Genomic DNA, 15,517 nt, shown 5'->3' on the forward strand with positions numbered 1-15,517 from the left:
CTCTGGGTGCTGGAGTCCAAACCTGCTGACTGCCACATGGCGCCTGTGACACTGGCTGCTTTGTGCCAGCTCTCCAAGGCTGGCCTGGCCTGCTCTAAATTCCTGGTGGCATTCTGCCTGGGACTGGCAAAGCCAGGCAAGGGCACAGGAAGGGGGCCATGAGAGGTGGCAATGGCATCCCAAACACACTTTCAGGTTTAGAAGGGCTCCTTCTTTCCCAAAGCAAGCAAAACTTTTCTCACTCTGGTTGGGGGTGAAGGAAGAGAAAAGGAAGAGGCCTAAGAGGCCCAACGGCTAAGAGGAATTTTGGATTTCTATATTTAGTGGCCTCCACCCCGCACTGACAACCACGCAGGAGCCTTGGATTCCACGAAGGAGAATGAGGCCGGGAGCTTCCAGTTGGGCATTAGGAACAGGACAGAATTCAATCCTCTCAAAAGCCTGAGAGGGACTGGGCGGGCCCGGAGGTTCACGCCTGTAATCACAGCACTTTGGGAGGCTGAGGCGGGTGGATCACCTGAGGTCAGGAGTTCGAGACCAGCCTGGCCAACTTGGTGAAACCCCATCTCTACTAAAAATACAAAAAATTAGCCGAGCGTCCTGGCTTGTAATCCCAGCTACTGGGGAGGCTGAGGCAGGAAAATTGCTTGAACCTGGGAGGCAGAGGTTGCAGTGAGCCAAGATTGCGCCACTGCAGTCCAGCCTGGGCAACAAGAGTGAAACTCTGTTTCAACAACAACAACATACAACAACAACAAACAAACAAGCAAACAACCCTGGGAGGCAGGAAGGATGCACCTGAGCTGGACTTTGCAAACCCCTTCTCAAAGATGCTGAAGAGGGCATTGTAAGCTACTCTTGTAGGACTGAGGGAAAGATGACCACCCCAGGCATGCCCAAGCCCCTCACCTCTTGCTCGAAGTGGAAGCAACTCCTTGAGCTTGTATTGTCCACTTTCAGACACTAGTCAGGAATTAATTTGCCACCCAAGGGCTGACCAGGGGAAGTCTTCATAAAGCAAACAGGCCAGGCCACTGCAGTGATTTAAATGGGGCTCTGAGAGTGTTCTGGGCTCAGGGCACTCGGTTAGTATGAGCACTGTGTTTGTCATTGCGATCAACCCCACTGTGTCTCCATTTCCCAAATTGTTCTGTTGGTGGGGGGCGGGGTGGAACAGCTGTAGTCCTTGCTCCAGAGGGACCCATCTGCAGCATAGATTAATTTAAAATGAGCCAGCTACTCAGAAGAACATAATTTGTCCTATAAACATTTTCCAGGGTTTATTTCAATATCCAGGGGAAGAATCAAAGCTCTTTAAGATGTAAGAACGGGCTTCTGGGCTGGGCACGGTGGCTCACACTGTAATCCCAGCACTTTGGGAGGATGACGTGGGAGGATCACTTGAAGCCAGTTCAACACCAGCCTGGAAAGCATAGTAAGACCTTGTCTCTGTTAAAATGAAAAAAAAAAAAAAAATTGGCTGGGTACAGTAGCTCACGCCTATAATCCCAGCACTTTGGGAGGCTGAGATGGGCGGATATTATGAAGCCAGGGGTTCGAGACCAGCCTGGGCAACATGACGAAACCCCATCTCTATAAAAAATTACAAAATTAGCTGGGCATGGTGGTGCATGCCTGTAATTTCAGCTACTAGGGAGGCTGAGGCACAAGAATCCGGGAGGCAGAGGTTACAGTGAGCTGAGATCATACTATTGCACTCCAGCCTGGGCAACAGAGTGAGTATCTGTCTCAAAAAAAAAAAAAAAAAAAAACTGCTGGGCAGAAGCCCATTTTTACATGGAAGCATAAAATTCAGCCAGAGAAGGCAAAAAAGCCAAACTCCTATTTCCAGCACACATTGATGACTTCACAGCATAACTGTCTAAAAAGCTATTAACCAGGGGGATACAGAGCGATCCTCTGGGCTTCCCTTGGTCAGAACACAAGTGGCCCCTGCTGCACATGAACCTGCAGCAAGACTTAGAGGCTGGGTTTGGGGGGCTCCTGCCTTGCCTCATGATGCTTTCCTGCTGTACTCTTGGTCAGAGTTTTCCCCCCTCTAAGATGGACCCCAACACACCCCTCTCCTGGGGACAGCAGGTTGAGCAGGCTATGGTACATGTGACCCCTTTGAGAAGCTAAAGAAACACCAGAGCGGCCTGTAATCCCAGCACTTTGGGAAGCCAAGGCAGGCGGATCACCTGAGGTCATGAGTTCGAGACCAGCCTAACCAACATGGAGAAACTCCATCTCTACTAAACATACAAAATTAGCCAGGCGTGGTGGCCCATGCCTGTAATCCCAGCTACTTGGGAGGCTGAAGCAGGAGAATCGCTTGAACCCGGGAGGCAGAGACTGCGGTGAGCTGAGATCACGCCACTGCACTCCAGCCTGGGCGACGGAACAAAAATGTCTCAAAAAAAAGAAAAAAAGAAAGGAAGGAAGGAAGGAAGAAGACCAGAGCTTACCGATTCTCGCTGGCAGATCTGCCCCATTGTGGGGAGGGCACTTGCTGACCTCAGGTCCTTTCTTCTGCTTTTCTACTCTCAACAGCTGGGTCTCGAACGCCTGGAGAAAGGCCAAGTTCAAAGAAGGCAGGGTCAGGGGATTGTCAGTCTCATTTTTGTCCTCACCAATCAGGAAGCTAAACACCCTAATACTGAGAACCAAAACATAGTGCAGACACGTTTCTAGATGATTCGTAAACCCAGGTAAAATGTCATAAAGTTTCTCCTTTTGTTTGTTTGAGGCAGAGTATTGCTCTGTTGCCCAGACTAGAGTGCAGTGGCGCCATCATAGCTCACTGCAGCCTCTGTTGCTCAAGCTGGTTTCGAACTCCTGGGCTCAAGCGAACCTCCCACTTCAGCCTCCTAAAGTGCTGGGTTACGGGCCTGAGCTACTGCACCCAGTCAAGATTTCTGGCAGCCTGTCATTCTAGAAGAAATTCCCTGGAGCCTGGTCTGGAAGTGGTACCTCATCACTGACTACAACCTTCTCTGCTTATGACTACCTCCAAAGAAAAACGCATGCTTTGGAGAGGAAATCCAATAGAAGTGGAAATTAGCAAAGACATCTCCAAAAGGCCAAGTCAGAGTCTCACTCTGTTGACCAGGTTGGAGTGCAGTGGTACCATCGTAGCACACTGCAGCCTCAAACTCGAACTCCTGGACACAAGCAATCCTCCTGTCTCAGCCTGCTGAGTAGCTGCAACCACAGGCATGCGCCTCCATGCCAGCCTAAGTTTTAATTTTTTTTTTTGTAGCGACAGGGTCTTGCTATGTTGCCCAAGCTGGTCTTGAACCCCTGGTCTCAAGTGATTCCCCTGCCTCAGCCTCCCAAAGTGCTGGGATTACAGGTGTAAGCCACTGCATTCAGTCTACTTGACTTTTAAAATCTCACCCCAGGCCGGGCGCGGTGGCTCAAGCCTGTAATCCCAGCACTTTGGGAGGCCGAGGCGGGCGGATCACGAGGTCAGGAGATCGAGACCATCCTGGCTAACATGGTGAAACCCTGTCTCTACTAAAAATACAAAAAACTAGCTGGGCGTGGTGGCGGGCGCCTGTAGTCCCAGCTACTCGGAGGCTGAGGCAGGAGAATGGCCTGAACCCGGGAGGCGGAGCTTGCAGTGAGCCGAGATCGCGCCACTGCACTCTAGCCTGGGTGACACAGCGCGAGACTCCGTCTCAAAAAAAAAAAAAAAAAATCTCACCCCATAACTTTTTAAGGCTATTCTTTATAATGTACACATTATTTACATGTGATTTTTTTTAATGAGCTATAACTCACATACCAAAAGGTTCACCCTTTAAAGTGTATAATTCAGTGGTTTTCTGTATATTCACAAGTTTGTGCAACCATCATCACTAATTCCAGAAAATTTTCATCACCCTATAAGGAAACCCATACCCATCACCAGCCATTCTCATTCGATCCTTCCCCCAGCCCCTGGCAACCACTAATCTACTTTCTGTGTCTGTGAATTTGCCTTCTGGCCATTTTACATAAGTGGACTCATAAAGATATATAATCTCAAAATAATTAAAATACATGTACTGAGGAATGTGTGATATGGTTAGGCTTTGTGTCCCCACCCAAATCTCATTTTGAATTATAATCCCCATAATCCCCCTAATCCCCACATGTCGAGGGAGAGACCAGGTGGAAGTAATTGGATCATGGGGGTGGTTTCCCCCATGCTGTTCTTGTGATAGTGAGCAGGTTCTCACGAGATCTGATAGTTTTATAAGGGGCTCTCCCCTCTTCACCCTGCACTTCTCCTTCCTGCAGCCTCATGAAGAAGGTCCCTTGCTTCTCCTTTGCCTTCCTGCCATGATTATAAGTTTCCTGAGGCCTCTCTAGCTATGCTGAACTGTAAGTCAATTAAACCTCTTTCCTTTTTAAATTACCCAGTCTCGGGCATTTCTTTTCCTTTTTTTCTTTTTTTTTTTTTCAACTCAAATACTTGTATGATATTATTATGACATAATTGAGGGGCATTTCTTTATAGCAGTGCGAAAACAGACTAATACAATGTGTCTACAAAAATATTTTACTGATGGAGTGCATAACCAAAATGGTCTGGAGAGCCCTGGCTGAAAGTGTAAAGCCTTCTAGGATTTGTCCCTGGCTTCTCTATGAGATTCCTCTACAGAGGCACTGATGGTTCCCCTGGGTTCAAAGCAAAGCATGAGGCTAGGTGCCTCAGGAGGTGGCCCATGCCTGTAATTCCAGCACGTTGGGAGGCCCAGGCGGGTGGATCACCTGAGGTCAGGAGTTCGAGACCAGCCTGACCAACAAGGTGAAACCCCTTCTCTACCAAATACAAAAAGTTAGCCAAGCATGCTAGCACATGCCTGTAATTCCAGCTACTTGGGAGGCTGAGCCAGGAGAATCCCTTGAACCTGGGAGGCGGAGGTTGCAGTGAGCTGAGATTGTGCCCTTGCACAGCCAGGACAAGGGCGAAACTCCATCTCAAAAAAAAAAAAAAAAAAAGTAAAGCATGATCTAAAAATTAAATATATGCCTTGCAATTATTTGTTTGCTTGTTTTTGAGACAGAGTCCTACTCTGTCACCCGGGCTGGAGTGCAGTAGTGCCATCACACTAACTGAAGCCTCCACCTTCAGAGCTCAAGTGATCCTCCCACCTCAGCCTCTGCAGCTGGGACTACAGGCTCCAACTACCACAGCTGGCTAACTTTTTAATTTTTTGTAGAGACAGGGTTTCACTATGTTGCCCAGGCTGGTCTTGAACCCCTGGGCTCAAGCGATTCTCGTACCTCAGCCTCCCGAAGTACTGGGATTACAGGAGTCAGCCGCCGTGCTCGGCCATAATTTATGATTTAACTTTGTTTTTATAAAAAGATGTTCCCCTTATTATGCTAGATGAGCTTAACAAATTTTGACAAATTCCACACACATTTTTGCTTTCCTTTCTGATCCCCAGGCAACTTCCCGAGTCTAGTTAAAACACTGCTTTGAATTACCAAAGCACTTACAAAGAATGCATGTTACCTCTTTCCCATTGGTATTTATTTCTTAAAAGCTCCCTGGGTCTGTAACATGACAGAGAATATTATGCTATCACCCCCTTTCTTCCCAGGCTTACAATGTTGTTACCCAGGAGACGGAGTAGGAGGTGGGGAAGGAACCCTTGGGACTGGCCCAGGGCATTCGCTTTGAAGGTCATTCAAAGCAGAGTTGCTTTTTGTCTAGAGTGTTTGGTCTAGAGGTCATGTAGAAACTGGTGTTTCCACCAGCCCACCATGCAGTCTGGTTTATAGCCAGTGGTTCCATTCTCCATGTACTCTCCACCCCGGAAGCAACTCCCCTCTCTCTTGTACTGGCACAGGTCTCTGTAGAACTGTGCCCCTCTCTCCCTCTTCAAGATCTAGAGCATCTGTGTAAGCCAAGTATTGCCCTTCCCCCAAACTGGCACAGGCACCATCATAACACAGCTTCAAATTCGATATGCTTCGTTTGTTGTGTCATTTACTTGAGTTTAAGGATCCTGATATCTCTACATTTTAATAACAGAAAAATCCACAATTCATTTGAATTTTGCTAATAGCTGGATTCCTTCCTGTTTTTTGTTTGTTTTGTTGCTGCTGTTGTTTTGAGACGGAGTCTCGCTCTGTCGCCCAGGCTGGAGTGCAGTGGCGCAATCTCGACTCACTGCAAGCTCCGCCTCCCCAGTTCACGCCATTCTCCTGCCTCAACCTCTGGAGTAGCTGGGACTACAGGCGCCCGCCACCTCGCCAGGCTAATTTTTTGTATTTTTTTAGTAGAGGCGGGGTTTCACCGTGTTAGCCAGGATGGTCTCAATCTCCTGAACTTGTGGTCCACCCGCCTCGGCCTCCCAAAGTGCTGGGATTACAGGCGTGAGCCACTGTGCCCTGCTTGTTTGTTTGTTTTTTAAGGAATAGAATCTCACGGCTGGGTGTGGTGGCTCATCCCTGTAATCCCAGCATTTGGGGAGGCCAAGGTGGGCGGATCACCTGAGGTCAGGAGTTTGAGACCAGCATGGCCAACATGGTGAAACCCTGTCTCTACTAAAAAGACAAAAAAATTAACTGGGCGTGGTGGCCGGCGCCTGTAGTCTCAGCTACTCAGGAGGCTGAGGCAGGAGAATGGCGTGAGCCCGGGAGGCGGAGCTTGCAGTGAGCCAAGATCGAGCCACTGCACTCCAGCCTGGGCGACACAGCGAGACTCCGTTACAAAGAAAGAAGGAAAGAAGGAAAAAAGGAAAGAAGGGAAGAAGGGAAGAAGGGAAGAAGGGAAGAAGGGAGGAAAGAAAGGAGGAAAGAAAGGAGGAAAGAAAGGAGGAAAGAAGGGAGGGAGGGAGGGAGGGAGGAAGGGAAGGAAGGAAGGAAGGAAGGAAGGAAGGAAGGAAGGAAGGAAGGAAGGAAGGAAGGAAGGAAGGAAGGAAGAAAGAAAGAAAGAGACTAAAAAAATTACTGAGCGTGTCGGTGAGTGCCTGTAATCCCAGCTACTCTGGAGGCTGAGACAGGAGAATCACTTGAACCCTGGGGACGGAGGTTGCAGTAAGCTGAGGTTGTGCCACTGCACTCCAGCCTGGGCAACAGAGCAAGATTCCCTCTCAGAAAAGGGGAAATAGGATCTCACTATGTTGCCCAGGCTCGAACTGCTGGGCTCCAGTGATCCCCCTCCCTCAGCTTCCCGAAGTGCTGGGATTACAGAGTGAGTCACTCCACTTGGTTTAGCAGCTGAATTCCTTGTTCCTTTCCAGTAATGCTTTTTTTTTTAAAGATAGTTTTAGCCTTGCTTTCAGAGAGGATGTACCCACTGTTCAATTGACTTCCACTTTGCCCTTAAGCAACTCTCTTGGAGGTCATTAAATTCAATAAATTTGCATTTATTGAATACTTCCTGTTAGCGAGGCACTGCTATAAATATAATACCTCACAGGCATTAGGTCACAAGAACTCCTCATGAGTTCTATTTTCCCAGTTTTACACATGAGGAAACTGAGGCTTACCGCAGTAAAGTAGCTTCCCAAGGTCATATAGCTGTAAGTTAACCAAACTGAGATTTGAAATCAAGCTCCTCCATTCTTAACCACTCTCCCTCAACCGCGGAGCATCAGTCCCAAACCCTGAGGGTAGTAGAGGACAGATGGGTACTCAGGGAAGAGAGGCATTTTACAAGTTTCAAACTGTGAGAAATATCAGCACAGCATTTCCCTTAAAAAAAAAAAAAATAGATGGCATTATCTCAGTCACCTCAAACAAAAAGACTTAACTATAGTGAGCTTTGGCCCAGTTACAAATTACTGTGTATTCCTGGGAAAGTGTTTGTCTCTCTCTGGGCCTCATCTGTAAAATAAGTGGGCTTAAACCCCAGGATCTACCTTTTAAGATCCTAAGACTTGGATAAGTTTTTATTTTCTCTTTCTTTTCTTTCTGTTTCTTTTCTTTTCTTTCCTTTTCTTTTCTTTTCTTTCTCTTTCCTTCCTTCCTTCCTTCCTTCTTTTCTTTTCTTTTCTTTCTCCTTCCTTCCTTCCTTCCTTCCTTCCTTCCTTCCTTCCTTCCTTGCTTGCTTGCTTTCTTTCTTTCTTTCTTTCTTTCTTTCTTTCTTTCTTTCTTTCTTTCGACAGAATCTCACTCTGTCACCCAGGCTGTAGTGCAGCACAGGGGTGCAAACTTGGCTCATTGCAACCTCTTGTTGCAACCTCTGCCTCCTGTGTTCAAGCGATTCTCATCATGAGTAGCTGGGACAACAGGTGTCCACAACTACACCTGGCTAATTTTTGTATTTTTAGTAGAGACGGGGTTTCATCATGTTGGCCAGGCTAGTCTCGAACTCCTGACCTCAGGTGATCCACCCGCCTCGACCTCCCAAAGTGCTGGGATTACAGGCGTGAGCCACCGCACTCAGCCCATTCATTTTGTTTTACGCAGAAGGACAGGAAACTACTTAATGCGAAAAGCCAGAGAGAGAGTCTTATGCAGGAGTGAGGCCGTTACAGCCCAGCTACTCCCCACTTGCCTTGGGATGACTGGAGACACCTTTGCTTGCTCTTCATTTGTGCTCACTCTCATTTTTCCAAAAGGACATCATACACTGTCCTTGCAACCCAACTGTGGATTCTTGGCACAAAGCAGGTGTGGGTGGGTGTTTGGGCTCTTTTCCTCCTCAGGAACAATGCTCTGGGGAACAGTTCTTTAGTTGGTTAGTTGAAGTCCTGAAAACAGAAGAGACAAAAGATGCATTTGTCGTAAAATCAAGAGTCACCAAAGGCTTGCAAGGGGTAGAGCCTGCGCCAGCGCCCTGGGGAAGGAAGGCATCCTTGGATGTTACTGCAGGACTTGTGGGCAGGGGATGGGGCACTTGGATGCCCTTGACATTCAGACAGTGCTTCATGGTTATGAAGTTCTTTATCCCATTGAGACCTCAGAAACCTTGGGGGTGGGGACAGGAATGGTGACAGTGGTGAAGACGACGATGACATTGAAGATGGTGATGACAATGGCCACTCATGTGTACTGAGCCGGTGATTGTGCTAAGGACTTCACGTGCTGATTCCTGGAAGCGTCCCAACATTAGGAGTAGAAACCCTTTTCAGGAGGGAAGCCGAAGCTTAGAGGAGTTAATTCAGGCACTCATGGAAATGCAACAGTGGCACAGCTGGGTGTTGTACTTAGGTCTCTTCAGCCCTGGAGCCTTAATTCTTTGTTTTTTGGGTGCTCTAGCTGAGGCTTAGAGCGAGTAAGTAGCTCAGAACTGGAAAAAAAAAAAAAACTCAGGTTTTAAAATGCGTGGAGAGATGAAATGCCCACTCTGTGGCCAAAATAGAGCAGACAAACCTCTGGTTCGCACCAGAGAGAGCTGGGCTAGACTTGGCAGCCAAAGTTCTAATGGATGTTCCAGGCCACCTTTTTCCTTCCTCCTCCCTTCCCTTCCTTTATTCTTTGGGGACAAAATCTTCTGTTGTTTCACTCTCTTTTATTGTGTACAATCCTAAGGGTGACTCACCACCATTCTCCACCCAAACCCTTCCTTTTTTTCCTACTATTCTTATATCCTGTCTTCATGAAGCTTACAGTCTCTGGAGGAAACAGAGATTAAGAAATCACACAAATCTCAGTTGCAAATTGTGAATCATGATAGCTATCAAGAAGGAGAAGTATAGGAAGCCACAACATCTAATCCTGGAGTTCATGGACAGCTTCCTATAGAAAGTGATATTGAATCTGGGACACATTGGTCTGAGTCAGAGTTTTCTTTGGAGGCCCCTGAGGCAGGGATCAGGTAAGCCATGAAAAAGAGGAAGATGAGGAAGAGAAAGAGGAGGAAGAGGACAGCACACCCTGGTACTTATTAATCTGACCCCTCTGCATTTGGGATTTTACTGAGAGTGGGCTTGCTTGATCCCCGTCCTCTAGGGTGGTGGTTCTCAAAGTGTGGTCCCTGCACCAGTAACAACAGCCTTAGGTGGGAACTTGTTAGAAATGTACATTCTTGGGCCCTTCCCCAGATCTACTGAATGGAAAACTTTGGGGTGGAACCAAGAATCTGTGTTTTAACAAGCCCTCCTGGTGATTCTGTGACCTGCTGAAGTTTGAGAGCCCTGTTCTAGATGCCTACAGTCATGTGGATTCACTCATTAAAAGTATAGAAGATCCCAGTTCTCTCTCACTCTCTCATGTTCTCCGCATGGAAGAGGAAGTCATAAATGATATTTTGAGAGGTCTGATAGGGGTCTGCAGTTATAGAGAGAAATAGGACAGGTTATTTGATAAAGTAGAGAGTAGGAGACAAAAATGCAAATATTTTAGCAAATCAGAGATTAGTGGCACAGGGGATGAAACTCCAGGAGGTAAAAGCATATTATTTGAAAACTGGAAAGAACACATCATATTCCACTCCCATCCTCACTGTCTTAGTCCGTTCAGGCTGCTACAACAAATTACCATAGGCTAAGTAACTTACAAATAATGGAAATGTATATTTCACAGGTCTGGAGGCTGCGAAATCTAAGATTAAGTCACCAGCAGATTTGGTGCCTACCTAGTGAGGGCTCATTTCTCAAAGACAGGCTTCCTACTCAGTCCTCACTGGTAGAAGGGACTGACAAGCTCTCTAGGGTCTCCTTTATAAGGGGATGAATCACATTCGTGAGGGCTCCACCCTCATGACCTAATAACCTCCAAAGACCCCACCTTCTAATATTATCACATCGGAGATTAGGTTTCAATTATGAATTTGGGGGGCCATAAACATCCAGACCATAGCACACACCCAAGACAAGATCCAGATAGGTGCTACCTCACTCTTTAAAAAACCTTTTCCAGGCCGGGCGCGGTGGCTCACACTTGTAATCCCAGCACTTTGAGAGGCCGAGGTGGGCAGATTACGAGGTCAGGAGATGGAGACCATCCTGGCTAACACGGTGAAACCCCGTCTCTACTAAAAATACAAAAAAATAAATTAGCTGGGCATGGTGGCGGGCGCCAATAGTCCCAGCTACTCGGGAGGCTAAGGCAGGAGAATGGCGTGAACTGGGAGGCAGAGCTTGCGGTGAGCCGAGATCTCTCCAGCCTGGGCAACAGTGTAGGGCAACAGTGTAAGACTCTGTCTCAAAAAAAACCTTTTCCGTCATTGGCCGGTTAAATCTGAGATGCAATCTACCTCCGTCTGACCTGCTTCCCTTGGCCTTAGTTCTCTAGATTCTTGCAGGTAAATCCTTTCATCCTTCCTTGTGTCTGCCTAAGGATGACAATATGGGTGGTTCTTAGTGAAGACACAATCGCTGATCAATCAAAGTATAAAATAAGCTCCTGGACTTATAAATGCTTTTATTAAAGCAAGAGTGAAGGTGAAAGAAACTTCAAGCACATGTGCTTTCCAGCTGAGCAGCTGACATGAGGGTGGCTTTGTAGATTGGGCTACATTCTGGAGAATGTTAAGTAAATTTTGCAAGGTCCTGATTCCTAACTCTGACCCAGGCCTCCAATGTCCTAGGTCACAGACACCTCTCACATGTAGTTTCCCTTAAGTCCTGCATTTATGACTTGGCTGATGAGGAACAAATTTTTGGACCACATGTTTAAACTATCATTGTGTGTTATGGGTACTAAATACTTCACAGCCCAAGATCTACTTAGTTTCTGGAGAAATATGTTTCTTGGGTCATTCTGAGGTTCCCCATCACACATTCGACCTACATATGTTCATTCGTACATTCATTTAACCATTCTGCACATCCTACAAACCCCATGAAAACCCAGTTCAGCCTCCTTGGTCTACCTGCAATTGGGCACTACTCAATTTCTTCTCCAAATCAAGACACCAAAGTTAACCATGGACAAGTTCTACTTCAAAGAATATGCTAACAAAAGACTCAATTCAAAGCAAGCAAATGTGACACAGTAGAAAAGAGCAGCTTCAGTTCTCTTTTGAACCATATTTGCATGTTGTCCCAACACCCTTCACCACATGAGAAGGAGGGTACAGAGAGGATTAGCCCGTTTTAGAAAGAGCCAGACTAAAGCCCAGGAAGAAATACAACAAAGAGACCTGCCTCTCAGCCTAGGCCTCCCACCACCAACCAGTGCCTCCTAGGCCTGTGAAGGCTCTTGGGGACACCATCATAAGGAGATGACATCAGCCCACGAGTGATAATATAACTTCAACCAAAACAAAACTTCAAAAGAACTTACTATGAAATGGGCCTCTGACATTTCTTGCATAAAGATGGTCTTTGAAGAGTCACACCGCAATAAAAGCTCACTCCTCTGAGGCTAGGATCACAGCTTCTCTACACTCTTGATGACGCCGGACAAAAATGTGACCACATGTTCTTCAACTGGCTTCCCGCCAAACACCGGAGAGCGAGCTCATGGGCCCACCACTGCGTGATAACCCAAGCCAAATCTCTGTTTTATTTTTACCAATAAGGGGAAAAAAAACACTTCATCTTACCACAACAGTCCATTGAATTCAAGCCTTTTCACAGAGGAAGCAAAAGACTTCCTAATCTCTAGCAAAAAATGCCAGCTATGTGCTCCCACAGGGTTCCAGTTGCTGGAGGCCGCAGGGCACCAGGACTATCGCAGTAACTTCCCAGCTGATCTACAATTCAATTCTCTTTTGTGCAAAACTCCAGACGCTGTCCAACAGTTCGGATCCAAGCTTCAATCCCGGGACGTTCCAGCCTTGTCATCAGCCCCAGTGCATTCCCTGACCTGGAAAGCAGACTCAGAAATCAGGACTAGAATCTGGGGCCCAGAGCCTGACCACGTAGCTTTAGCTGCCTTTGAGAGGAGAGATGGATTTCCAATCTGATCCATAGTACTTTCCATGTACCAGCCACCGGAGGAAAAGGGGATGGGTGAGTGTGCAGTGTGTGGAGTAGAACTACAAAGCCCTCGAAAAGCTTCATAGACAAAATACAGATTAAACATACATATTCTCAAGGAAAGCCAGCCAGGCAGCCATAGTGTGAGCAGTGAGTGCTTTACAGCAAGTGCTTCAGATGTCAGAGGAAATGGCAGGGAGGTTCCAAGAAGATGGATTGGAATAGGAACATTGGCTAACCCGTCAGTTTCCCTAGGAAATGTCAGTCTCATTTCCTCTGCCCTCTCAGTCCTAACTCTACCATCAGATTTATTTTTGTGCCCAGTGTGCCCCTTATCCCTCCACAGTTCACTATAAAACAAACCTTTTTTTTTTTTTGAGATGGAGTCTCACTGTTGTTGCCCAGGCTGGAGTGCAGTGGCACTGCAACCTGTGCCTCCCAGGTTCAAGCAATTCTCCTGCCTCAGCCTCCTAAGTAGCTGGGATTACTAAGTAGCTGGGCTGGTGGTGCCCACCACCACGCCCAGCTGATTTTTGTATTTTTAGTAGAGACGGGTTTCGTCATGTTGGCCAGGCTGGTCTCGAACTCCTGACCTCAGGTAATCCGCCCGTGTCAGCCTCCCAAAGTGCTGGGATTACAGGTGTGAGCCCTGTGCCTGGCCTAAAACAAACCACTTTTATCAGCACTCAGTTGTGTGGTAAATAGTATTTTATTCAGGCTTATAAGGAGCTATAAAAATACAAAAGATGGGGAGTGGGAAAGCCTTTTTGCAATATATAATAATAAATGAAATAAAAGCTAGATAAACTTTCTAAAGTATAATCCTATTTATTTATTTATTTAGACACAGGGTCTTACTCTGTTACCCAGGCTGGAGTGCAGTGGCATGATCATGGCTCACTGCAGCTCGACCTCCCAAGGCTCAGGTGATCCTCCTCCTCAGCCTCCTGAGTAGCTGGGACAACAGGTGAGCACCACCATGCCTGGCTAATTTTTGTATTTTTAGTAGAGGTGGGGTTTCAACATGTTACCCACGCTGGTCTTCAGCACCTGGCCTCAAGCAATACTCCTGCCTCAGCCTCCCAAAGTGCCAAGATTGTAGGCATGAGCCACTGCACCCAGCCAAAAAGAAAATTTTAAATGCTTTCAGAGACACAAAACAGATTACTCAAAAAGGAACAAGAACCAAATTGCCATTAGACTTGCAACAATGATGCAAGAAAAGAATAAGGTAATAGATTTAAAGAACAGAAGAAAGGGATCTTTGAATCTAGAATTTTATATCCAGCCAAAGTAGCATTCAAATATGATGGCATAATAAAAATATTTTCAGTCATTTAAACCCTCAGCTTGCCACATAGTATCTGTCCATCAAAACACTTAGAGGAAGCCAAATAAGTGAAGGTTTATGAATAATAACACAGAACTAAAATTCTAGCCCATTTCAGTATGATGGACTATAGGGGTAGGAGAAATCAAAATACGTAAAAGCATGCTGAAATACTTGTCTTCTTTGGGAGAAGATATATCTATCAATCCTTCGCTTCCATCCTATATATACGTAGGATATATATAGATATATAAAATATCCCATTATATGTAATTATAGATAAACATAATAGCTATAATTACAAATAATTATTAATTAATGATTGAATGATTTGATGTTTAATTATGCTAATTAATAAATAATTTTAATCATTTAAAATCAATATCTTAAAATTAAGATATTAATTTTTTTTTTTTTTGAGGCGGAGTGTCACTGTGTCGCCCAGGCTGAAGTGCAGTGGCCGAATCTCGGCTCACTGTGAGCTCTGCCTCCCGGGTTCACGCCATTCTCCTGCCTCAGCCTCCCGAGTAGCTGGGACTACGGGCGCCCGCCACCACTCCTGGCTAGTTTTTTGTATTTTTTAGTAGAGACGGGGTTTCACCGTGTTAGCCACGATGGTCTTGATCTCCTGACCTCGTGATCTGCCAGTCTCGGCCTCCCAAAGTGCTGGGATTACAGGGGTGAGCCACCGCACCCGGCCGATACTAATTTTTTTTAAAGACAGAGTCTTACCATGTTGCCCAGGTTGGAGGGCAGTGGCGTGACCTCAGTTCACTGCAGCCTCCGCCTCCTGGGTTGGAGCAATTCTCATGGCTCAGCCTCCTGAGTAGCTGGGATTACAGGCGTGCACTCTCACACCTGGCTAATTTTTGTATTTTTAGTAGAGACAGGATTTCACCATGTTAACCAGGCTGGTCTCAAACTCACAACCTCAGGTGTGAGTTTGAGACTCAACCACCTTCGCCTCCCAAAGTGCTGGGATTACAGGCATGAACCACTGTGCCTGGCCAGATGTTAAAATTCTAATAAATTAACCACTAAATATTAAAGCAAGAATTGTTAGACCTACGGAAATACTCTGACAAATCCACATTATAAGAATAAATTTAGGCCGGGCGCAGTGGCTCAAGCCTGTAATCCCAGCACTTTGGGAGGCCGAGACGGGCGGATCACGAGGTCAGGAGATCGAGACCATCCTGGCTAACACAGTGAAACCCCGTCTCTATTAAGAAATACAAAAAACTAGCCGGGCGAGGTGGCGGGCACCTGTAGTCCCAGCTACTCGGGAGACTGAGGCCGGAGAATGGCGTGAACCCGGGAGGCGGAGCTTGCAGTGAGCTGAGATCCGGCCACTGCACTCCAGCCTGGG

General features: G+C 46.6%; 1 protein-coding gene across 4 annotated transcripts in view; it reads right to left on the reverse strand.

The window, feature by feature from the left end:
- Positions 1-15,517, reverse strand: part of HK1 (hexokinase 1) — a 130,910-nt gene that overhangs the window by 110,562 nt on the left and 4,831 nt on the right. The window contains exons 1-3 of one of the 4 annotated variants that reach the window (XM_025395784.1): positions 12,443-12,733; positions 8,581-8,702; positions 2,469-2,568 (exon numbers count right to left, since the gene is read on the reverse strand). In XM_025395784.1, coding sequence (XP_025251569.1) covers positions 2,469-2,495 — 27 coding nt within the window. In that variant the 5' untranslated portion in view covers positions 2,496-2,568; positions 8,581-8,702; positions 12,443-12,733. Of the gene's footprint in view, positions 1-2,468; positions 2,569-8,526; positions 8,703-12,442; positions 12,734-15,517 lie in introns of those variants that run through there. The other 3 variants (XM_025395782.1, XM_025395783.1, XM_025395785.1) reach the window with 3 other exon arrangements.

This window comes from Theropithecus gelada, chromosome 9 (genome assembly GCF_003255815.1).
Source record: "Theropithecus gelada isolate Dixy chromosome 9, Tgel_1.0, whole genome shotgun sequence".
Lineage (NCBI taxonomy): Eukaryota > Metazoa > Chordata > Mammalia > Primates > Cercopithecidae > Theropithecus > Theropithecus gelada.